General features: G+C 37.7%; 1 protein-coding gene across 1 annotated transcript in view; it reads left to right on the forward strand.

Moving 5' to 3' along the window:
• LOC145995102 (uncharacterized) overlaps nt 1-27,596 on the forward strand; it is an 86,880-nt gene that overhangs the window by 11,905 nt on the left and 47,379 nt on the right. Inside the window, exons 2-3 of the mRNA XM_083131638.1 lie at nt 1,997-2,339; nt 4,778-4,900. Coding sequence (XP_082987764.1) covers nt 1,997-2,339; nt 4,778-4,900 — 466 coding nt within the window. The remainder of the gene's footprint in view (nt 1-1,996; nt 2,340-4,777; nt 4,901-27,596) is intronic.

Here is a 27,596-nt window from a genome sequence, read left to right on the forward strand (position 1 = left end):
TTACGGGAGAGAGGGGTGTTAGGAGTGCGTTATTTCCTATGTAATTGAACCATCGAGCTTCGTTCTCTGGCAAATTTCTTGTCATTCGTCAGTTAACTGCCTCTATGTTTCTGCACACTAAGGGAACGAACACTATAGATGCCCCTGTTTCATACTCGCCAATACAATAAAACAGTGAGATGAAGTCAGGTTTTTTTTTCCCAACTGAACTTTCGTCAAGGCTTTTGGCCCCCTAATCAGAGGGATCTGCGCACGCCTTTGTCTATACGAACTTGGGTTACTTTGTAAGTAATAGTTCAATTTTTTTTTTTTTGTGATCTACTTGTTTCGCTTCATATGCTGCATAACCTTTACCTCTTACTCGTGCTGTAAAAATCACATATCATTTATAAGTATGTTCGTGAGAAGTACCTTTCGCCGTATTTTCGTTGTACAAGCTACTAGACATTCATTCGGGTATGTATTGATATAATGTACACATTGGTCCAATCTACAACAGACAAAGGACAGTGAGCAAAATACAAATATGACAAACAGCACTTCATAAACTACCAGTCATATTTTGGTCAGAATTCATGATTGTTGAATGTACACATGGCTGTTAATTGGGAATTAATTATTGTAGAGACCTCTTTGTTGCTTCAGCTGATGTATTTAAGTGTGTAAGAGAAATATAACATAATTTATTTCCATAGGCATTCTCACAGTCAACGAATTTAGAAATAGTTTAATGTTTTGTAAAATTAATTAGAAATGTCTTCACTTGCATTAAGAGGAACTTAAGTCTAATTGCAGAAGTAATAGTAAATTCGACTTAAAAAAGAATAGAATAATAATTAAAAAATGCCGTATAAAGAAGCGAATTGCACTACTACAGAGCATTCCCTGACATTCGCTACGAGACTCGGCGGCGAGTCTTTCCCGGTGAACGGGGTCCGCGCAGTCGCTAGAGTGGGCTATTAAAATTACAGTTTTCATATTGTGTACTAACCTTGACTACAGAAGGTGTTGAAAATGATGCAACACATTCCTGGCATCTCGGAAGGAAATTGGCATTTACACGTGCAAGTTCGTCTACTGTAATTCTCCAGATTTCTCGTACAATACTCTCTTTTAACTCACGAATGGTGTGCGGATTGTCTTTGTATACTTTATTTTTTAGATTTACCCATAAATAAAAATCTCAGGCTGACATCGGGGGACCTAGGAGGTTTTTGAAACACCTGTTTCTTGTGAGAGGCGGCGGATAGATTTCTAACCTTTGCCCTATCTCATCGAGTTTTTCCTCAGTAAGTACATGTGGGATTTTCTTTCCACTTTTATTCAGAACTGACCCTGTTACTCTAAACTTTTTTACGAGGTTTAATATAGTGGTCCTATGTGGAACGGGAACAACAGGAAATTTCGTTGCAAAACGTCGTCGCGCTTCTCCACAATTCCTCTTTCCGAAGTAACACTCGACAAGATAAATCCTTTGTTGTAATGTAAACTTTTGTGGTGCCATATTAAGCCAAAATCTTCAACACACGGATACGACACAACACAACTTCCGAGGGAGGATTATACTGGCGTCAGTCTGCAACGTCAACAGAAAGGGAAAGAGAGCGAAAAAAACAGACTGTAGCGTGCGACTGTCGCGGACCCCGTTCACCGGGAAAGACAATATCTGATGCCTGGCCGCTTGCCGCCGAGTCTCGTAGCGAATGTCAGGGAATGCTCTGTATTAGATGCACAGCGTGGGCCCACGTCCGCACCAAGATCGAGAACAAATGTCATGCCATAGTGTCAGATTATATTCCCCAAGTGTTCAACTACGTGTGATTTTGCTTACAGTCCTCTTTGTAAAACCCAACATACATATTGAACAAATACTGTGATTTGGCCGATAGTGGGGGTCTTTTCTCATACTTTTTTATTTAGTTGGAAAACATTGAATTTCTCTAACAGTATTGCAGAATATTATTTACAATGCTTCCCCCATCATTTCCATTTTCAGGCTAGTGTTGCAGAACAGCAATGGGAATGGAGTGGTGATGACAAGAATGAAAATGCTCACGTTTGGAGCGTTAAAGATGGCGAAACGACCGAGTATGGATCTTCTTGGAACTGGGAAGAGGAAGGGAAGTCTGTCGATAGCAGGAGTGTGGCGTGGGATGGACCAGACGGTCATCTGAGCATTTCGGACACCAACTGGACAACCACCGAAGGAGAGATTGGCGAAACCAAGGAGAGGAGATGGACGAAAAATGGGGAATCTGGAATGGGGGTTACTTGCAGCATCACCAGTTCACTCGGTAATACAATGTCTTGGAACTGGACGAAGGCGCATCATAACATGGGTAAGTTTTTTGCTAATTTGTCATAAATGATTGAAGCACGGAGTGATGAGAATGTTGCTTCTTTATTCTTGGGTAGGGTAGAGTAACCATAAATGTTTGACCTAAAAACGAGACATCCCCAGGAGATCAGTTCACCCCTCCTGAAAAATTGCTTATGAATGATTACAAATTTTTGTTATTATTAACGAGCTTTTATTATTTATTAAAGTATGGATCACATAAATGATACATCATAAACAATAAATGAAATATGATCTCCCATGTCAAAAGTTATTAATAATTATAGTCTCAGTATGGCATTGTGTTTCTACTAAACAACCTTCTTGAGAATACTTTCATTTTTCAACAACTGCTCAAAAAAGTTACATTAAAGCTTATGCCACATCTGACACACAACGTTTGATTTGTCTTTTGAGTTTGTGTCAGTGTCAAGATGTAGAAATTTAAATTATTGCTGCAGATCCGTATTGAAACTACATGTACGCTTCTTGGTTATGCTTCTTCACTGCTCTACAAATAGCGGAACACACTCAAAACAATACAAGTCGCGGCGCGAGATAACCTATACAGTAAACTGCTGTCTGCTCGATTGTTCCCGACGATAATTCTTGATTGTCAAGAAAGTGCTTGAAACGCAGTCCAGCTGTTTTGCCACTCTGTTTCTATGACATTTTTAATTTATTTTTCTAACATTTATGCTTGGTTTTCAAGCTAACTTCTAGATTTTTATAAAACGGGACAAATAATGTTTTTTAATAATATCGACGGGACGACCGGGACTCTCCCGGTCAAAACGGAACGTATGGTCACCCTATTCTTAAGCCACTTTCATTGGATAGTTTTTCTATTTGTAACATGTTAACATGTGCTAAACTCCTAAACGGCCATGAAAATAGGCGGCTTGGCAGAATTGCGCTGGTGCCACCATGTGGGAAAAGCAAAGGGAGAGCGGGACAAAAGTCGCTGGTTCCCGCGCTCGTCAACCGGGCTGTGTTGCCTAGTTCGAGCGTCAGACCGACCTCTCTCTGGGGCTCTTTTGTGTCATCCCTGACCTTTTGAGCAAATACATAAGTTTGTATTACATAAATTACAAAGACCCACTCTACAACGAGATCTTTCATTCTCTTAAACCTCCTATGTGCCTTGCCTCCGATGTGGCAACAGCGCATACTTCTATCAGCCGCCTAATTTCATGGTCGTGCGTTTAGGAGCTATTTTTGATGTGACGTCAAAGAAATGGCGTACCGAAGGGAAGGATAGTGGGGCTGCAGCCCTCCAAATTCATGGTAAAAATTGAGAATGTTATAGGGATATATACGTATACACGAATCTTAGAAAGTAGGAAGTTAATAACATATTTTCCTAGAGGAAAGATTTTATCACAATTATACTCATTCAACTTATACAGTGTTCTGAGCAATTATTTGCTAATGCGTCTATTATAGTTGCATTAGTCTAGTGGTAACTATCTTCTGTGGTTTCTTTTAGTCCTTCATAACCACCTCGGTGACCAAGTGTGCTCATTAGTTGACTCACGATCTCGCCACAATGGTTCTACGTCCCTATGCGAGTGTTTTCTTCACATAATCATAATTCGTCATAGTAGTAGCGATTAGCCAAAAATATCAATATCAGAAAAGTGATGCAGAGAGTCTCTCTTGTGGTTCAAAGGCAGAATTTTTGTAAATGTTCAGATCAGCGCATCGAGTCACAGCCACAATATTGTAAATTTATATTTTAACGGTCGGGTACTTTCAATTTTGCGGTACCTTTAGCAGCGTACGCCACTGAGCCTCCCAGATTTTGACCAAAACACTCGAAAAATGAAAGTATGTCACTTCTGATTTTTCTAATCACACATCGGTAGCTTCTTCAGCTGTAAATGAGAGAAGTTGCAATAAGCAATGACGTTTCACAGTCAATTGGTCCTATTTATTATCCGGGGGAGTGAATGAGAGACAAGATGAACATCATTAGTGAGGAAAAATCACTAGTCTATACCCTGTCGCAATCATCTCTGGAGCAAGGCCGCGCATAGCGTCAGAGAACGAGAGGAAATCGAGGGGCAGAGCGAAGCAGTACACACTGCTGCCAAGGCTGGTAAACCCCGTCAACACAATCCCGTTCCTTCGTACGTGTTCATTGGTGGAGCCTTCTCGCGTCACTACTTGCGCAGGGACTTGATTTCGGTCGCTTGCTCCAGAGATAGTTGGGACAGGGTATAGGTGAGGATTAAAAAAAAATGAATGATAGTATATGTGTCACTTTTGTCTGGAAATTTAGGCTCCTAATGTATTTTTTTTATCAGACCAATCTTTATTATTATTTCTTTCGCGTTTTGCCAGAGTATTGATAGAACAATTTAGTCAGTGAAATTTCGATTCTTTGTTTGAATATTTTTAACAATGATTATAACTTTTACCGTTTCTCTAATAAAGGACAATCTGCTGGAGGAGGAATCGAAAAAAAAATGCAAAATGGAACAGAGTTCTATATGTCCTGGAGTTACGGTCATAGTATCAATGTAGGGAAATCTGTACAAGATGAGGTCCGATATGTAGGTAAGTGTTCCATTTCAAATAACATCTCGAACAGACGTTCGAGTAATGTATCTTTAATTTGCAAACTACAGTAAAACCTCGTTAATCCGGATCCCGATAAGCCGGACTTCGTTTAATCCGGACAGGAAAAAGGCATAAATGAAAAAAAAGCAGAATGCAAGGTTTTAAATGTGGCTAGAAGTCAACAACTTCCACAGCAAGAGTTTCGAGTGATGCAGAGCCAGGTCCGTCGGGCACATCATCATCATCTAGGTATCGCGTATTTACGTATTGCATTTTATGCACAGTATTGCTTTACATTTTACTGTTTAGGGCTATGCCCTTTAAATACACCATAATAAACGTGGTTTGTTGATATAAACGGAGTTTTAATGAACTTTCTATTGTTCTTTTAGGTTATTTCAGTTAATCCGGACTTTCGTTAAACCGGCCAACTTATCCCCCATTAGTCCGGATTAACGAGGTTTTACTGTACTTAATTCATTTCCATTGGTTTCGCTATTGAATTAATTGCACGTAAGTATTGATCTTAACTAAATGTGGGTTTATAATATATTTTTACATTATTATGAAAGAAATGAAAAATAACCAAATAAAAATTGCATCTAAAGTGATTTCGCATCATGCAATTTTGTTTGATAGCTGTGAGGCAACCACCAGTTTAATATTTCTTTTTCAATAATAATATACATATTATTTGTTGTATGTGTTTCGTGTGTAGTTTGCACTCTTCTCTGGAGTACTATAAGTGATCCGGTCATGGAGGACTCTGGCGAGAAGGTGCGGGTAGAAATTTCGTATTTTAATTATACATATATATATATATATACATTTTCTTGGGTTTATATTAAATATTATTCTATTCCTATTCTCCTGGGGTATTCGGGTTATAGTTAGGGATTAATTGAGGTCCAGTACTACCAGTGTACCTTCATATACGGTCCATGTCAGATTACGGGCAGCTAGATGTGGAATTTTAACATTTAGTGTAACAAAATACGCAAGAGGGCAGCACCTCGTGTGACTGACCAAAAAGGACTCTTGTTGGACACCCCCTCTGCCGGTCAGTCCAAGAACCACCCCAGGGGGGAGAAGGGGGAAGATTTTTTATGTTATTTTTTTCCTCTCTTCGAGGAGAGACAAAAGAGACAACAAAGATATAATATGGCGGAGTACAAGGACATAGTAAAACAGCCTGTAGAGAGTGTGCGAGTGTGCATTGTGCAAATAGTGCGGATAAGAATTTTCTTCATGTGTGAAATTGAACTAAACACCAGAAAAGGAGTGGAGAATATATAAGTACGGAAGAAAGAAGCCACCGAAGGAAAGTGTGTCAAAGAGGAGGACTGGACTAGAGTAGTTATGTTCCCGGATATGGGTCGATAAATCAATTGATTGGAAAAGATCGATGAAAGATCAATTGATGATAAAGGGCGGTGGACAAGCAAGCATTGTTTGGGTTTTGGAGAGAGGCCAGAAATGGGCGGGGTTTGAGATATGGAGATGTGTTTTGATTGGTTTTTGGGGTATGGGGAGCTGGTGGCGTGGGATGGTGAGTGAGAGTGTTGTTTGTGAAAGGTGAAAGGTTACAGATGAGCGGTTGGAATGACGAAATCAGGATGTGAGTGTGGGACTGTTGGGTGATATGGAAGTGGGGTAGAACAAAGGAGGTATTGTGGACGGTGTAAAGGTTGGAGATAAAGTTCGTTGTATGTTTCCGGGAGATGTTTTTGCGTGTTTATCGATAGTGGCGTCATTGTATGTGTGGTCGGTATAGGGTAACGACCGTATAGGGTAACGACCGATGGAGGGAAAAGTGAAAAAGGAAAAAGTTGTGGAGAAACAGGGAGTAAATAAAATAAATAGAAAAAAAGTACAATTTGCGGAAGGGGATAGTGTGTATAGTATTCCGGGGAGGGAAGAGGATAGGAGGGGTACGTGGGCGTTGGACGCTTTGCGCGAGAGGATGCGCAGAGAAAATAGGTGCGTGATAAACAGGGAGGATGAGGTATATAAGGACGATTGATCTGTTTATGTTTACATCACAGTGAGCACCCTGTGTGACCACCGTCTTCTTCCAGAGATCCAGAGACTACCTTTCAGAGTCGATTTCGAAGTGATTTACCAGGTATATAACGGTATCCGGAGGTAAGTATAAAATGGGTATAGTATCGTGGATGATGAAATTTATTGGAGGAATGATCGGGATGACTTCATCTCCTGATCGATCAGAGAAACCGGTAACTAGACAGAATTCTCGTCCGTTACCGACTCCTCCACAATCACCACGATCATCGATACGGTCAGGAATGTTATCGAAAAAAAAGACATATGTGAATGTCCCTAAATATTTTACGGAGAATGAATTTCGAAAGTTGTGGGAAGAAAAGAACGCTGCCCAACACGGGTACGAAAAAATTAAACGTTATAGAAAGAACAGTATCGATGATGCTGGTGAATTGTCGAGGAAGAGAAAACGTGATATGTATAATGTAAAGTGTAATCCTATGTATGGGTATACAGAGTGTTCTCCCGAAAAGACTGTGTATCAGACATATCCTGTAACAGTTAATAGATCAAAGAAATTTAAAAGTTGTAAATCGGAAATATTTGGACATCAGAATACAAAATTGATTATTTTTGACGCCCCTGTAAGGTTCAGAGAATCCTTTTTAATTACCGTCTACAATCAAAATTTAGTGTCTGAAACGTTTTTGGAAGTTGAAACTAACGGTTTTCCGATCAGTATGCGTTTTATTAATAATCGCAGAGCCGGTTTATGTGAGACACACTATCTGTTCGAAAGAGCACCTGTATACGGGCATTTGTCGTACGGTATATGGACGAGTCGTGTAGCTAGTGAAATAGCGACACACGGATACAATGCAGGACCTTTTATTTTAGTATCAGGGCTTTCCTCATTGGATTGCATCTGTATAGAAACAGAATCGGAATTAAATTCGGAGTATTTAGATACATCTGAGTTACATGCTCCTCCACGTTGCCGGGCAACAAAATATATCATCATGGCAAATGAAAGACTGAATTGCGACCGTACCGATGTCGAATTGACACGGTACGAAAATTTGGAAGATCTGCTGAATAACGAAATTCCTCAATTATATAGGGTCGGCTGCCACGGTAAGTATATGATGGTAGATCATTGCGATGTTGCAACGTTAATGCAGATATTTCGGAGAGAGTACCGAGAATCTGTATTAACACTGGGGGAGATATTCCGGTGGTTTCGATACAGTGTGTCCCCTGAGGACCTGATAGGTGAAATATTAGGAGTAAAAGGCCCTACATTGGATCTGGAAGAATTATCGGATTATTGTTACAATCCATTACGACGAGATGATGTAAGAAATAAATATTTTTTTATTTCTAGCCTTCACAAAGTAGAAGAAAAATTTACCAGAACTTTGACCCCACCTCACCGTGAATTCCCTAACATCATCGAGGAGACCGATACATCAGAAGTGGAAGACGTGTAAAAATAAAAGGTAAGAAAAAATATTACCTATATTTATTGATAGATTATAAATCGCCGTCCTCTTCATCCGTGATATCTATAATTGAAGGCGTAACAGGAGGAGACGGTGACGCCACAGCAGGAGAAGGTGGCGTAGCAACAGGGGACGGTGGCGTAGCAACACGAGGGACCGGCACAACGGCGGGAGGAACAGGCACAGCGGCAGGAGGGGGTGGCACAGCAGCAGGAGGAGGTGGTGCAACAGCACCATTCCGGACGAGTTCCAGGAGAGGCTCCGGCACCAACCCGAAGAACTGAACGCCTCGTTCTTCGTGGATACGACGGAGCCTGAAAAAAAGAAGGGAGTTAGAATAATAATATTTCATATTCACACATAAATCGGAAATTGTATAGATAGGGGTGATGATGTAATAGATATAATTGAAAAAATATATTACCTTTCCTGGATCTCGCCGATCTCTGCCTCCAACTCTCTCCTAAACTCTTCCCGCCTGGCTATGAATCCGTTGTTCGCGGTAACGGCACGTTGGAGTGTTTCCACCAAACGGTGTCCGATACCCTCTAATTCAGCGCCTAAACGGTCACCAGTTGTCTGCGCCTCCACATCGACTCCTGCCACTCTATCCGTGTACCGGCGAAATGCCATCTGCATGTTTTGGATTTCTTCCTGCACATCGGCGTTAGCCATATACAGAAGGAAGGCCTCTAAAAGAGCCAACCCCCGATTGTTCTAAAACAAAAATGTATAACTGTAATCAAGGTGTACGTGCGATATATCTAACATATTTTCTTTATATTTTCAGATATGGCATCCCTACCATTTGAATTCAATGTATTGCATGGGAATCTTAAAGATGCAGAACATTCCGGGGAACGAAGGAATCTGTGGAGCAAGGTCCAAGCTCGCCAAGTGGAGAGACAGATCGCATGCTACATAGATTTCTGCGAGGAGAACGGGTTAGCAGAGAACCTGATGAAGAACCTGGAGGAGGTCTGCCGTGATATGGAAGTCCAAATCGACACGCTCACTAAAATGTTTAGTTACATATCAGAAAAAAAGAACACGTCCCCAGTATTTGGGGATTTTTTGGAAAATGTAAAACAGGCACAGTATGTGCCATCTCATTTATCCCTTCGTGTATGTTTCGAAATGATGGAGGTTTTCAAAAATATTAGAAAACAAAAAACTGAGGAGACAAGAAAGAACGATGAAAAGGAGATGGAGAGTAAAATGTCAGAACTTCTAAAGAAAAGAAAATTGGACAAATAAATACTAACACCACTAATACACTAACACTTTTGTCCGATTTTCGTTTGTCTAAACGAGAAAGTGTATAGGTGATTTAGTAAATGAAATGTATATATTTTAAAATACAACTAGATGGATATGAAATGTTTATAATAAAATATAATCAGAAAATATGTTATTTTTATATTAATATGAAATACCTGTATGTTAATTACGTTTTTCTCATAATACATTGGTGACATAGCTGTTTTATAATCAGAGTTCCGGATCTGCTATTCCATAAAAATGGTTCGAATCCGATTTTACTATGGTGACATGTCTCATAATTAAAGTCCCGGGTTCGACACCTGGTAAAAATACACAGTAATTCGAACTCTTGATTTTGATTGGTTGTTTAAAGTCCACTTTATGCACATTAAGGCTAATCGGAACTAGACCTACAGTTTAAAGTGGGATCCGAAATGTGCCTCCACCGGGAATCGAATCCGGGACCCTTGATTACAAGACGACGACGTTACCACTGTGTCATCGGGGAGGTCTAACAATTCGAACCCCGGTGTAAACTGGAGGTCTAGTTGTGATTAGTCTCTTTACATAAAATAAGTTAGAAACAGACAAACATGCAAATTACTTACCAAGTTTCCGTTCTCCATTTCTGTTCTGTTGCAGACGGTAAAATGTGAAGAAAGACTGCTATAAATATTCCATATATTGGCGGTATAGTTTGATCCAAATTTTGTAACATCCTCCGTGTATCATTTAAAGGTTAGCGGTCAAATTATAATTGGGAATCGGAAAACATATTTTACAAGTCGTTTTGACATTCTAAAGATTATAGAGGTTACGTAGCAATTAGTGGGAAACATATTTCACAAGCTGTTTTGACGTTCTCTGAAAGTATCTCTATGTATCATTCTAAAGGTTAGAGGTTACGCAGCAATTGGCAGTCTCGAGAAGGTTCTTTGTCACATTTGAGAGTATTGAGAAATAATGAAGGAGTCGATAAACTCTCGAGTCTTTTTCATTCTCCGGTGTTTATAAATTCTGTGTTTCAATATCTCGGTAGACGTAGTAATGTTTAAAAGTTAAGGATGCAATTGTAATCAGCAGTTTTGAGATGAGGGTTAAAGGTTTACAAGAAGAATAAACCCTAAGGAGGTTATTTGCGGTCGCTCTTTTACGAAACTACACAGAACAGACATTTTAAAAATATGGAACCGGGTTTTGTGTCAAATGATGTTTATTGAAAACCAGGGCCGGCCCGGGCCCCCTAGGAAATGATGAATAACGATTCCTGAAGTTATCACTGCATGTTAAAACCAGGGCCGGTCCGGACCCTTAGGAAATGGTGAATAGCCATCGTAACGTTATTTCTGTATGTATATCGAAAACCAGGGCCGGCCCGGGCCCCCTAGGAAATGATGAATAACGATTGGTGAAGTTTTCACTGCAAGTTGAAAACCAGGGCCGGCCCGGGCCCTAGGAAATGATGAATAACGTTTGGTGAAGTTATTACTGTATGTTAAAACCAGGGCCGGCCCGGGCCCTTGAAAAATGGTGAATAACCATCGTAACGTTATTTCTGTATGTATATCGAAAACCAGGGCCAGCCCGGGCCCCTAGGAAATGATGAATAACGTTTGGTGAAGTTATTACTGTATGTTAAAACCAGGGCCGGCCCGGGCCCTTGAAAAATGGTGAATAACCATCGTAACGTTATTTCTGTATGTATATCGAAAACCAGGGCCAGCCCGGGCCCTAGAAAATGATGAATAACGTTTGGTGAAGTTATTACTGTATGTTAAAACCAGGGCCGGCCCGGGCCCCTTGAAAAATGGTGAATAACCATCGTAACGTTATTTCTGTATGTATATCGAAAACCAGGGCCAGCCCGGGCCCCTAGGAAATGATGAATAACGTTTGGTGAAGTTATTACTGTATGTTAAAACCAGGGCCGGCCCGGGCCCTTGAAAAATGGTGAATGACCTTTGACCCCAAACTTTAATTTTTTGAACTTTTTTTTTTTTTTTTTTTTTTTTTGAATTTTTGGCAAATTTCCAAATCGTTATATCTCCGTGCCTAATTGAGATAGAAGGATGATCGATAGGTCGTTGAACTCGGAATGAAGTCCTCTTTCTATTGGAAAAGGTTTCATCATTCTAGGATCAACAGTTTCCTACTTCCTTTATTACCAATCGAAGACTCCCCTTCCGACCACTCTACTAAAAGGTCTCGATGTGCAGATTCCAAATCTGTAACGGTATTCAGGCTAACTCGATCAGCAACACGACTATGCCCCTTTGAAATATTTAGGTTTTCTGAAATTTTGCCAAGTTTTAGGTTATCAGGCAATTCGACCTCTACAATTGTTGTTCTATTTATTAGAAATATCTTTTCATTATCGAAGACTTTAACCTTGTTTATAGATAAGAACCAGGAAACCGTTACACATTTCTAGAAAGTTTACAATACAACCAGGAAACCGTTAGATAAATCATTAAAACAAAAGGGGTCGTAGATACCGGAAAGATTGTTACTTATTTCCTGGAAACCTATAAATCAGACAGTAAAACCGTTAGAATCAGTATTGTGATGCTGAGGTATATAACATAGACACCCTCTTTCGTGAGTAGTTTCTGGAATACTATTATCCTCCTATCATGGACTTACAGTTATCTGCTGACGAATTGTTAGTGTTATATCGTAACGGGTATTATAAAACAGCTGACCAGTTACGAAAACTGCTGGCGTACATTGCACAAAGGATAATTGAAGGAGAGAGTGTCTCTTTAGTTGAAGAGTATGATCAATTACTACGGGCAGTAACAACAACAACAACAACAACAACACCCGAACTTTTCGGAAAAGGAGTATCATCGCCACCGAATATTCACACATCCGATACTGTATCATCTCAAGGAACTTCAAGGAATACCGTATCCAGACCAGACCCGGAACCTCTACCTGGACCGTCTTGGAGAGAGGACCCCTTACCGACAGTTGAACAGTCACCTCAGAATATTTCTGAATCACATAGAAGAGGTAAGAAAAGAAAACGTGATACAATACCTCGTGAACACATAGGAAATATATTGTTACACAATATTCAGGAACGTGAATACCCTAAATTTCGTTCCAAGGGACAACGTGTGGAATTCAGTTTCTCACATCCTCCAGAAAATGTTGACCCTCACAGTTGGATTCGTCAAGGTGTTGAAAACCTTCTCACCTATGTGAAAAAGAATGCTAAGGACGGAGATAAAATAGGTTTAACACTATTTAATATATCCGATCCAAATGTAAAAGATATTTATATCGGATGGCATAGAAGTGATCAGTTACATAGTGATATGGTATGGACTGTTATGCATAAAATACTACAAAGTGCAAAAACATTTTCAAGTACAGACCGTCTAATTTTACGGGCTGACCGTGTTGATATACCTGTCGGAGGAGGAGGAGACGGTAAGCGTGCCTATTGTTTACCAAATTATATCCTAAGTACACTGAAGAGAAGTGTTGTCAGTGTACCAAATAGAAAAAAACCTCTTTGTTTAGCTGAAGCTCTGGTTATAGGGAAAGCCCATGTAGATAAAGATCCATCGTATACACAATATAAAAGAAATAGAAATCTTCTTAGACCTGTTTTTGAACTAATGCGAAAGACAGGTGTAAATCTAACAGACAATACATGTGTCGGAAGTGGAATTCCTGAACTCAAAAAATTTCAACAAGTTCTTACAGAATATAAAATCACTGTGTACAATAACCTTCGTGATGTTAAAGATATTATTTTTGAAGGAGAGGTCGAGAATGTCTCCAAATACATATATCTTCTATACGACAGTACTCGGCAGCATTACGATGTTATTGTGAACCGTGTTGGAGCTTTTGCAGCAAAACAGGAATGCCAGGGATGTAACGAACTTATATTTTGTAAACCACATATTCATCAGTGCAAACAAATGTGTTCCATGTGCCGCGCAATCCCTCCATGCGTACCTGAAACAGGAGTTTATAAAACATGTCAAACATGTCACAGAATTTTCAAAAATGAGAAATGTTTTACAAATCATGTTTCTACACTATTTCGAAACGGTACAGTATGTAGTGAAATCCAACAGTGTCCTCGATGTTTTAGAATTGTTCTCACAAATAATTCGTATGAGAAAGTACATAGGTGTAACATGAAATACTGTACTGTCTGTAACTGTGTGAAACCTATAAATCATATGTGTTACATGTCCATTCCAAAAGCTAAACAGAATTCGAAATTTCTATTTGTGTTTTATGATTTCGAATGTTATACTGATATTCCGTACTGCGATAAAGAAAAAACTTTTCTTCAAATTCCGAATCTAATCGTGGTACAAACAGCCTGCCATGCATGTCATAACGAAGAGGATTTAACAGTTTCGTGTTCTGTCTGTGGTACAAGACAGTTTATATTCTGGGATGATCCTGTAGAAACATTTCTCTCCTATCTCGAACTGCAACATAAGTTTTCCAATATAACTATTTGTGCACACAATGCACGAGGTTATGATTGCACGTTTATATTGAGAAAAATGTTGGAAAAAGGGATGAAACCTCGTATAATCTTGGATGGAACCAAAATCATCAGTATGACGTACCAAAATCTCTACTTTATCGACAGTCTTAATTATGTTCAAACGAATCTTGCAGGGTTTTCAAAACTGTTCGGTCTTCCAGTGCAGAAAGGATATTATCCGCATTTGTGGAACACATACAAAAATCGAAATTACATAGGACCTACACCTCCTCCTTCTGCATACGGATATGAATATATGAAAACAATTGAAGATCAGACAAATTTCATGTCTTGGTATGATACTGAATGCAAAAAAAATATGCCTTTCAACAACAAAACAGAACTACTCCAATATTGTATTAAAGATGTTACTTTATTAAGACAAGGATGTCTGAAACTGAGACAGAATTTTCTGGATATATGTAAAATAGATATTTTTAGGAATTGTATCACTATAGCATCAGCGTGTTCATTAATTTACAGACATAAATTTATGCCCGCTAACACTATAGGAATAATTCCTAGAGGAGGTTACCATCATGCAGATAAAATGTCAAAATTTGCGTTGAAATGGTTGACCTATGTTGAAGAACAAAATCACATAATACTTCTCCACGGCGGACGTACTCGTGAAAAATATGTTTTAGGAGGACGTTATAAAGTAGATGGATATCACGAGGAGACAAATACAGTGTACAAAGCGCTTGGTTGCTTCTGGCACGGCTGCAGACGATGCATATCAACAAACAGGGATATGTATCCTAAAGATATCACGGAAGATGAAAACACTCAGGAAAATGACGGTCAAACCAATAGTGACATGCTAAACACTGCAGCTTTTAGATACGAAACAACATGTCGTAAACTTGCAGCTTTACGTTCTGAAGGTTACCATGTTGTCACAATGTGGGAATGCGATTTTGATAGAATATTAAAAACTGATCCTGAACTCGATAGACATCTATCTACACACCCTATTGTCTGCTGTATTCCTTTAAATCCGAGAGATGCCTTATATGGCGGAAGAGTTGAAACAGTCAGAACTTATTACAGAATCAAGGAAAATGAGAAATTACAATACAACGATTTTACAAGTTTGTACCCTTATGTGAACAAATATTGTACCTATCCTGTAAGCCATCCTACCATATTTTTAGGAAATTCTATTCCTCCAGTCGATGAAGTTTTAAACATGGAAGGACTTGTTAAATGTACAATTCTACCCCCTACAACCCTTCTACACCCTGTTTTACCCTCCAAAATAAATGGAAAACTGATGTTTGTATTATGTAAAGAATGTGCTATCACACTAAAATGTGAAGGTATTTGTGAACATTCAGATAAACAGCGTGCACTTTCAGGAACTTGGGTTATCGCAGAAGTACGTAAAGCTTGCAGTTTAGGTTACAGAATATTGGAGATGTCGGAAGTGTGGAAATATGAAACATCTATGTACAATCCTGTTACACAAACTGGAGGACTGTTTGCTGAGTATGTCAACACATTTTTGAAAATAAAACAGGAAGCCAGTGGGTGGCCTACTTGGTGTCAAAACAGAATGGATAAAGAAAAATACCTACAGGACTATTTTGATAAAGAGGGGATTCTATTGGAGGAAGACAATATTGAGATCAATCCTGGAAAACGTACTTTGGCTAAACTTTGTCTTAATTCTTTATGGGGCAAATTTTGTCAACGAGATAACCTTTCCCAAACATCTATTATCAAGGAATCGAAAGATTTCCTCGATAAAATGACCGATCCTAATATAATTATCGGAGGAGTTATATTTATCAATCAGGATACTGTTATAGTAAACTGGAAATATGTTGAAGAGGCAATCACCCTGAACAGAAAAGTAAACGTTCCTATTGCAGCTTTTACGACATGTCATGCTCGTTTGAAACTGTATGAACTTCTTGAAAAATTGGATGACAGGGTATGTTATTGTGACACAGATTCGGTGATTTACATAGATAGTCCTGAAATGGAATATCATCCCCGAACAGGTGATAAATTAGGGGATCTCACCGATGAATTAAGTGATTTCGGTCCCGATGCAATTTGTGAAGAGTTTGTCTCAACAGGACCAAAAAGTTACAGTATGAAAATTAAAAAACCTCTTTCTGAACCCCAATATATCTGTAAAGTTAAAGGGATCACTTTAAACACTTCCACATCAAAATTGGTCAACTTTGATACTATGTGTGATATGATGAACAATGAAAAATCTGAAGTTACAGTAGAAAATATCTTTAGAATTAGAAGAACAAAACAGTTTCAAGTTATCAGTACAAATGAAAAGAAATTGTTTCAGCCAGTATTAATGAAACGTTTTTTTGACCACCGACATTTATCATTTCCTTTCGGATACCGTACAGATTAGGTTATAAATATGTCTGTAATCCTAATCTGTAATAGGTATTGTAATAGGTTTTAGGTCCAAAGTTCAAATTTTTGTTTGTGTTTTTTATATTGTATACTTGTATTATATAATCTTGTACAAAATAAATATAAAATGTAGTAATAGTCTGGTAAACCGTCATTTTCTTTCAAGTTCCTGGATACAAATCTGTAAAATTTTTGGTTAACATAAAATGTTTCCTAAACTTATCCATCCTTTTACGATGATGGTTTGTGGAGCATCAGGAAGTGGAAAAACCACTTTTGTAACAAAACTTGTTAATTCCATTTTTTCTTTTGTCGAAACACCTGTTAAAAAAATAGTATGGTGTTACGATCAGGAAAATAGTATCCCAAAAAATATCGGTAATGTGGAATATCATAAAGGAATTGTTAATTGGCAATCATGGAACGGAAAAACTCCCACACTTATAGTCCTAGATGATCTTATGATGGTTGCTGAAGGAGAAAAAGTTGCAGACCTTTTTACAAAAGGTAGTCACCACAAAAATATTTCAGTTGTTTTTATAACCCAAAATCTTTTTCACCAAGGAAAACATTGTAGAGATATTTCTTTGAACGTAAAACATTTTGTTATATTTAAAAATCCACGAGATATGAACCAATTTACTGTTTTTGCACGACAGCTTCAACCTCATCGCATGAAGGAACTTGAAAAAGTATATATAGATGCAACAATAGAACCTCACAGTTATTTGTATATTGATCTTTCCCAGTCAACACCGGATCCTTTACGTTATCAAACAGATATTTTTAATACAGATCATTCAACCATATATCTTCCTCAGGAATGCCTGAAACCTCGAGATGAAGAAAACGAGGAAGAGACGTACCAACTCACGTTCTAAACAGAATATTTCTTTTAAAACACATTCACCTTTTTTGCACATATTGAAAAATTCCCCAACAAAAGTTCGTAAAACATTATTGAAAAGTGCTCCCAAAAAAACAATTCGTTTTATCAGTGAATGTTGTTTGAATGTTTTAAAAGGCAATATAAAACTTCGGCCGTCTGTAAAGCATCGTCTAACACCTTACAAAACTGTTTTACGTAGACTTGTAAAACCTAAAGTAAATATCGAGAAACGAAGAAAAATTCTTGTTCAAAGAGGAGGGTTTCTACCCCTACTTTTAGGATCTCTATTATCGGGTCTTCTCGGAACTCTCATTCCACATTAAAAATGACACCTGTTTACAAAAAAATGATTGTTCTTTCACCAGAACAATTAACACGTATTCGCGGTTCCGAACAGTCTATAAATCAAAAATTATCTATTCTGGATAAAAAAATGAACGAAATTTTTAAAATGAAAAATATACCAGATGACCAAAAATGGCGTCTTTATAGAAAAGAATTGGATGAGTATTTATGGTTGAGCCGAAAATCGAAAGAACCATTAGAGATTCCTATTATCCAGGATAATGGTGATTCTAGTATTTCACCAGGATCAACGTATTTTCCTCCAAACCTGGTAGAAACATTACCACGTAATACAAGACAGCAGTTAGAAAATATTATTGATGAGTATCAATCTACAGCCCAACGTCTAATCGAAAAAGATCAGGAAAAAACGCTTCCGGAACCGAGATCTTTAAATTTTTCATCGTCATCATCACCAACGGAGATTCCTGGTCCGTCTCGTAAACGAAAACCTGCGAAAAAAAAGAAGAAAAATGTTGTCTTACGTGTTTCCAGAAAAACTTCACCATTTTTGAGAACACCTGATGCATACAAACTCGTTCCTTTAAGAAAAAGTCGTAGACAGAGAGACCAATCATGGGAGTCCCTAAAGTAAAACATGATAAAATTCTTGCTAGAATATATTACGATCCTCAACACAGAGCCTCATTTTCATCTGTGGATCGTTTATGGAAAGCTGTACGAGATAGGAATATATCTCGTGATACAGTAAAAAATTGGTTAATGCACCAGGAAACATACACTCTCCACAAAAGTGCACGAAAAAGGTTTCCTCGAAACCATTATAATGTATGGAACATAGATATGCTCTGGGAAGCCGATCTTAACGATATGACATCGATACAAAAACATAACGACGGATTTAAATATCTCCTAACAGTGATCGATGTATTTTCAAAATATGCTTATGCATTACCCCTAAAAAATAAAACAAGTAATTCTGTAACCGAAGCTTTCAGAACCATTTTTGAACAGAGTAAAAGAAAACCTGCCACATTACAGACAGATCAAGGAACAGAATTTACAAATTCTGTGTTCCAAAATTTTCTGAAAAATGAACAAGTAGACTTTTCGATCGCAATTAAAAACCCTGTAAAAGCAAGTATAGTGGAACGTTTTAACCGAACGTTAAAAGAACGAATGTGGAAATATTTTACTGCAAAACAGACAAGACGTTACATAGATATTTTACCTCAACTTCTTGAAGGTTACAATACTGCGATCCATCGTTCCATAGGAATGGCACCTCAAGATGTAAACGAAACTAATGTTTACACAGTGTGGAAACATCTCAATAGACACAACAACAGTATCTTACACACAATTTCAGATTTGAAAGTTGGGGATATTGTGCGAATTTCTGTTGTTAAAGGACATTTCGAAAAAGGATACGAACAATCGTGGTCACGAGAACTTTTTAAAATTCATTCCGTCGTTCAACGGCAGCCGGTACCTGTTTACATATTGGACGACTTAAATGGTGAACCTGTAAAAGGAACATTTTACAAACAGGAGGTTCAGAAAGTATATTCGAATCCTGACGAAGAGTATAAAATTGATAAAATTTCAAAAACACGAGGTAAAGGTAAAAATTTAGAATACCTTGTTCGTTGGCTGGGTTATCCCTCCAGTTTTGATTCATGGATCAAGGCATCATCGCTAAAACCGATAGCAAACAACTAAACCTCAATATATATCGAAATATATCATCATTTCGAATCAGTAAGTTCTTCTTGTTCAGTCAGAATGGATGATAATTTCTATATCTACCTCCCATCGTCTTCATCAGAAAAATATTTTTCAAACAACACATTAACTCATTTTACTGTAAAATTGGCAAAACGTATCGATTTGCCTCCAGATTTGTGGGAAGTCGGTTTAGCAGAATTATGTCATTCAACTCTTTATGATAACGTTCTGGAAACAGATTCAGGACAACTAACATTTCCTGTTCGAACATACACAGATGTTGACGACTTGATTTCGTCGATCGTAACTTCCCTTCCCGATAATCGAGAAATACGAAAATCTGTGCTTTACAAATTCTGGCATCTTCTGGCTGACCCGCAATGGAGTTCATTCGAGTCATCTGTTTCTACAGATAACACACTATATATTAACGATCAACCGTTTTATTTTCCTGCAGCTACTTATACAATAGATGATCTTATTTTTTTCCTGAAAACCAACCCTGCAAATGTAGCTATTCCTACTCATCTTCGATTCTATTTTAAAGCTGCCGTATATAAACACTTGTCCGAAACAGAAATGCTCGACCCTGAACCCCATGCCTCTGTAGACAATACAATAACACCAATAGATTTAACAGACGACTATGCTAAATTTCGATATGATATATTAAAATCTATCTATTCTTCGCACGTAATATCTAATAACGTTGTCGATAAAAATCCTTACATATTTGTATATTCAGATATTGTAAAACAACAGTTGGTCGGTGAAGAAATGATACGTCTTTTACGTCTTACTCGAAAACAATGTTCAGAAGTAGATACCACATGTACAATACCTGTAGCTCATCACACATTCAATCCGATTCACTATGTTTCTCTGGATAAAAGTTCTTTTGAAACAATAGAAATTACTTTAAACGATCAAAAAGGAAACTTTTTACCTTTAAGAAACGGTTCCGTTCCTACTATCGCTGTTTTACATTTTCGTAAAAAAACAAAATCCTTTTAAAAAACCGACATAACACTATTTTCTCAGTCTATATTGGTAAACGAATGAGTCATCATGAATTCGCAAGCAGAATATTACACAACCCAAATACATGGAGGAATCGGACCCATTTTTCGTTCTAACAGAATTCAGAAAGGAAGAGGATTAGGTTCTCTTTTTGCTGGACTTTTCAGAATGGTGAAACCTCTTCTCTGGAGTGGTGCAAAAGCTATCGGAAAAGAAGCTTTAAAAACTGGTGCTAATATTGTTACAGATATTGCAACAAGTCAGCAAACCCCGAAAACTATTGTTCGTCAGCGAATACGTGAAGCTGGTCAGAATCTTAAAACTAGAGCACAACAAAAAATCGATTCTCTGACAGGTTCGGGTATAAGAAGAAGAATTGCAAGAAAAAATACCCATTCGGTGTTAAAACGTTCAGGTACCCGTGCTAGAACCTCGAGAATCAAGAAAAAACGTACATCCGTAAAACGTCGAAAAACATCATTGAAATCTAGGAAAACACGTAAAAGAAAAATCAGACAAAATATCAAAGTCAGAGATATTTTTACATCATGATACAGAACAGCACCTGGGTAATTTCACAGTTCGACCTTTTTCAGAAAAAACATACTATTCCGTACAAACCTATTGCTTCCTTCGATAACCAGAATGTAACTTCGTTTCTCGAACCTGTCTATCTTCGCTTACAGCTGAAGATGATTAAACAAGATGGAAGTCGTATGAGAACTCTACCGTCCGATAAAAAATCGATTCTCTGACAGGTTCGGGTATAAGAAGAAGAATTACAAGAAAAAATACTCATTCGATGTTAAAACATTCAGGTACCCGTGTTAGAACCTCGAGGATCAGAAAAATCAAAAAGAATATCAAAGTGAAAAATATTTTTACACAATGATGCAGGACAACACGTGTATGATTTCACAGTTCGATCTTTTTCGGAAAAAACCTATTCAACAAAATGTCGAAAAAACCTACACTGTTACCTACAAACCTATTGCATCCATCGATAACCAGAACGTGATACCATTTCTCATACCTCCAACAGCAACAGATTTTCTGGATCTTGCATCTGTTTATCTTCGTTTACAGGTGGAGATGGTCAAACAAGATGGGAGTCGTATGAGTGCTTTGCCGACCGATAATGCAACCACAAAAAATTGTGGGGTAGTAAATTATCTCCTCAATACTATATTTTCACAATGTAACGTTGCTATCAACGGTATATCTGTAACAAATGCTGACAACAATTATGCATACAAATCGATTTTTGAGGTACTTCTCAATTACGGTACTGATGCTGCAAATACACATCTTACTAATGCTTTATGGTACCTGGACACACCTGGAAACCAAGATAAAATCACAACCAATAACGAAGGTTTCACCACCCGAAAAATTTTTTTCCAATACGTTCCGTCATCAGGAAATCCTATGGAAGTAACAGCCGAAATGGAACTTATGGGAAAACTCCACATAGATTTTTTCAATCAGCCTAAATATCTACTCAATGGTGTGGAAGTACGTATCGAACTTATCAAGTCACGTGATGCTTTTTATATCTGGGGAGATCAAGATTCACCTAGCGTACAAATAAAAATTTTAAAAGCTGCTCTCGAAATAAATCACGTCATTCCTACTCCTAGCACCAGTTTGGCTATAGACAGAGCACTTTCTTACGCTCCTGCACATTATCCGTTCACAAGAAGTATTATCAAGGCATACTCTTACGTTGCAGGAACGCAGCAGATTTCTATCGACAATGCTTTTCAAGGTCCTTTTCCGAATGTTATTCTTTTTACTATGGTATCCACCGCCAGCTTTCTCGGAGACAGTAAAAAAAATCCGTTCGACTTTAGAAGTTTTAACCTATCTTCTTTCCATCTTGTAAAAAATGGAGAGCTCACACCTTCTGAACCTTTACGAATCAGTACAGGAGGAAATAGCGGTTTAGTAACACGTGCCTACCAAACTCTCTTTTCCGGCACAGGTATCCATCACAATAATTATGGACATCAGATAACAAGGAAGATGTTTGAAAACGGATCATTTTTTCTAATTTACGACATTACACCAGATTTTTCAGGAAACGATACACACATCAGTCTACAGGAACAAGGTACCTTAGGAGTAGAAATGCAGTTTTCTCCACAACTGTCCGAAAATGTTACCTGTCTTCTCTATGCTGAATTCGAAGTGGCCTTGGATGTGACAAAAGACAGAGGTGCTATCCTTCACTAATAAACCTAACAATTTTACTCTATAAATTTGGTGTATTCCTGTTTTCTGCCACAGAAACCTACCTGTATCATAATAGAAAAAGACTATCGTGTTTGTGTACTTTATTATAAACGTATCCGACATGAACACATCACAGATCAGACATATTTTATCTCACAATTGTTCCACCAAAACAATTCTTTGTGGTGTTTACCCGAGAGATCTTCTGCCTCGAACGTTCTCCACCCCTGCTTTGATAATCGCAAACACGGATACTTCCGATTCCGAAGGAACACACTGGGTTGCCTTCTATTTCGACAAAAACAATAAGGCAGAATATTTTGATTCATACGGTTTCCACCCCTATTACCCAGAATTCATAACATTCTTGAACCGTCATTCCTCTATTTGGACTCACAATAATACCCCCTTACAAGGAATATTTGCTACAACTTGCGGACATTACTGTTGTGTATATGCTTATTATAAAGCACATCACGTCACAACCAGGGATTTCATCCGGATATTCCCACCAGGTGTCAGTAAAGATGAATATATTTTACACCGTTTTCGTCAGATCTTCAAATGTTTACCGCATTCAGTGTCCTAAAGGAGCACAAGTGTGTCGTTCTATCAAACCAGTTCGGGAGTGTATAAGATGATTTCTATATAAAATATGTATGATGATTCTGCTCACTCTCAGTATCATCTTGACACCTTTAGTGAAAACATCATGGACCCGGTCAAAAATTCTACAATGGAAAAACATGATCAGCTTCTAGATCGTATTACTCATAAGGATGGTGTTTCTAGATGCAGAAAACGTAGACGTCTGCCCCCTACCAAAATTGAGATTCCTGTTATAAAAACTGAACCGATCGAGAGTGAACCGGATGTGACAAAGGATTGTGATTTCATGAAAATACGTCAAGAAAACAGTTCTTCCCAAAATAAAACCGAATGTTCGGAACTGCACAACATAGATGTCTGTTTGGATCTTTATCTTGCAAATATATACTTTCTGAACACCGAAAAAACCAAATATGTAGCAGTAGGATTCGAAAAACAAACACCTTTCAATCTGGTATGGGAGTTTTCGCAACAAGGAAGATTACCCGTACGAATTAATTCTTCACAGATTAGAGAATTGTGTGTTTTGAAATCTGATGTACTTAATTACATCGAAACAGGTCGACGATTTAATTATCTCGTCACAGGGAATATTACTGTCAGTGCTGTAAATTTTTTCGGAAAACGTTGTATTTCCATGTATCAACATTCCTCACCGGATGCTTTTATTTTTACACCCCCGGAACTACATTTATTTTTTTGTGAACTTTTCATACCCTTAAGAAAATTAACGAACGAGCGTTATCATAAATTACAACCACATATACAGACTTTTGTGCATTGTATCGAAAAGAATATGTTTTCAGAAAGAAAAGAAGTACCGGAAAATCTGATAAGCCATTTTCACGTTCTCTGGTACAACGAATTGATGATTGAAATATATCTTCAACACAATCTTGGACATTCATTGATATTATAAATAATTTTATTATCCATTATGTATTTTTACTGCAAATGTATATCTTTATATGTATATTATTAAATTGTAAATAAAACATTTGAAAAAAGGTTAAACAGTTTTTTATTTTTCTCTATTACAGTAGAAATGGTACATTTTCCAAACATTTTCAACTGCACAGGTTTTGTTCACATTTTTTGATTCACTATGTTCTCTACATTTCTTTTTCTCTACCGAAAGTTTCACACTCTCCAATTTTGGACACCCAAATTCTTCAATATTGTCTACGGTTAACGTACTCATACGTTCTTCTCCGATACATTTTTCCAACCATTTAGCTTTTTCAGTACCTTTAACATACACATTTTCATTTACAAGTACAGAATATAAAAGATCTCCTAACTTCTCATACGGTACCCAACCATTTTCCCAGGAGAGTCCGTGTTTGTTTGCACGGAGCCAATAATTCACACGACGATATTTTTCACTTAACAAATGTAGACCGTATGGAGGTTTTACTAAATAATCAAATGTACATTCAAAAGGAGACTTCAATATTCCGACTTCTTTCCACACAAATTCACCGTCTTTTCCTCGTAAACCTTGAACGTCCAAAAAACATACATCCATTGTTCAACAGGTAAAAACTGTCAATGTATTTTTAATAGATCCACGACATATAGCACACTTATCGAGTTGTGAGGCACAGGATCGACAACTGACAAAATGTCTGCACGGGAGAAACACTATATCGCAAACATTCAAAAAACAGATTTTACAAATCATTACAGAATCTGCATTTTTTTCAATAACTTTTTTTGCAGACTTTTCTCTATTAGCACAATATTTACATTCGACCTTATAATGTAGTAATGCAACACTTTGTATAAAACTACAATGGGGCACTGCTGCCAGATGTCTTATAACAGGACAATCTTCCGGTGTCCAATCACAAAAGCCATAAAAACAATATGAACACAGTACTCTATCACCGTGGCCTGAATAGTAACATCCTGCAGTCACTAACTCTTCAGGTGTCTGTTGTAATCCTACAGGCCACTTTTCGTAAGTTTTGTATCGAGAATCGACTGATAGGTAGTTATTACAATGCCCCGAAAATCGGTAGCAGGGGTAACTGAACACTTTCATAAATCAGCCAAAGAAAAACAATCTGATACAATAGGTGATGGGGTTCCAGGTATTGGTGATAACAGTACCGGCACAGTATCTTCTACATCACTATCGAACAGGGCTCTGGAAAAACCAAGACGATTCGAAGATACCGCTGGAAAACAGGGATGTCCTTCTAATTTACGTAGTAGAGAACGGTTGCAGGTAGTACACCACAAAATAGTTTTGTTCACTAACACGGCAAGCCACTCTTTCACTCTTTGTTTTAAAGCTTCAGCAACCTCATCTTCATCCTTCCTCTGAATGAGTTCACACGAACATTTGTGACTGGGAAATCCTGTTCTCCCATCCGTAAACTTTTTTCTTTCCACTATCTCCTTCAACGTCTCGCAGGAATGATGGACCGCTTCTCCCGATCTATTGAACAGATAACATCCGCACCATGGAGCTTCACGTAGTGCTACGTACATAAACGGGAACTGTTTCAACACTCGCTGTACAGCCTCACGATCGGTATCGATATCGCCGCAGGATTCTATGACTTCCCAAAACTCTTCGTAACTTATCTCGTAGAAATTCAGAGCTTTCTCCGGAAACGTTATGTAATTCTCTGCCATTGTGACACACTCTCGTTCTTTTTATACCGTCTACATATATATACCCTTCTTCCTATTACGTCATTTTCCTTAAACATGTCCAAATAAATACTTTTTGTATTCTTAAATGAATACAACGATCTTTGAATCAAATGAGTCAGCAACATTTTCCCGGCTTCTCAAAGACAGGTTGTTGACCTCTATACTGAATGCGTCATTAAATTCGAAAACCTAAATCAACCTCTGTACCGAAAAACAAACATAATAAAATAAAAAACAACAGTAAAACATTCCCCATCCATTATCTATAACCTTTTAACCTCTATCTCAAACTCCACACATTTTTGGAACCCTGCCAAATAATAACAATGTCTGCTTGTTCACTCGAACATTAACCCGAGCCGGGAATTTCCGGTCACGTGACTTTCACGTGATTTTGGCGGGAAATTCTCAGAATCGACCCGAATCAACAATTTCCTATCACGTGATTTTCACGTGATTCACACAACATTTTCTAAACCTCAACCTCTTATCTATAACCTTTCACCTTTCTCAGACAACATTTTAATCATCATTCAACTGACTCAGTAATTTCCTGTTGAAATCAAGCTCGGGAATTTCCCGTTCCGGGGTCAAAAAACTCTTCAACCAATCAAAACTCAAAACACCTATGACGTCATCATCTCCTCATCCAAACAACCAATCAAAACCCAGACCCATATCTCAAACCCCGCCCATTTCTGGCCTCTCTCCAAAACCCAAACAATGCTTGCTTGTCCACCGCCCTTTATCATCAATTGATCTTTCATCGATCTTTTCCAATCAATTGATTTATCGACCCATATCCGGGAACATAACTACTACTAGGTTAGAAGGAAATGCAGGTACAGTGAATAAGGGCCCCAACGGAAGGCGCCGGAACTTAATTAGTGTGTATGAATGGGATAAGTAAAACAAATAGTAGAGGCCTCTAATAACTAAGACGGAACTGTGAATACAATAACTTATAATGTTCACAATCATTTAATCATCTTTTTTTTTTAACAACACAGAAATAATAAATTCAATATTTGTATAAATATTATTCTACTAATTGTTTTTTATGAACAAATTATAGTGCTCACGGCGGCGAGGTGGGGAAAGGGTTAACACCTACGAAAACTTTCATAAGAGTCTCATGCCATCCCTTTCGCCTCTCCCCGTTGTGCGTCACAATAGCATTCTATTACTAATACTAACATAACTAATAATAATAATAATAATAATAATAATAATAATGTAATTTAAGTGATATCTTAGAAAGAAGGTCTAGGATATTTTATTGGAAAAAACATTATGTAAACAAGATGTAATTAATTCGATCTGTAAAAAATGGTTTCATTACTTAATTATAAAAAGTTAGGTGATATACATATCAGAAACTAAACAGGTATGGGAAAATCCATATTTTGTGGGGAAATGAAGTGAATGAAATGTTTCCTTGATCATTTTATAAAAGTGATATTTTGTGTGATTACAAATATGTAATACTTCAAGACGTAGCTAATTTTAACTTCATGACGGTCATAACGCGTAGCGATTAATTCTAGAGCACGA

Source organism: Lepisma saccharinum, chromosome 11, assembly GCF_977018435.1.
Source record: "Lepisma saccharinum chromosome 11, izLepSacc3.1, whole genome shotgun sequence".
NCBI lineage: Eukaryota > Metazoa > Arthropoda > Insecta > Zygentoma > Lepismatidae > Lepisma > Lepisma saccharinum.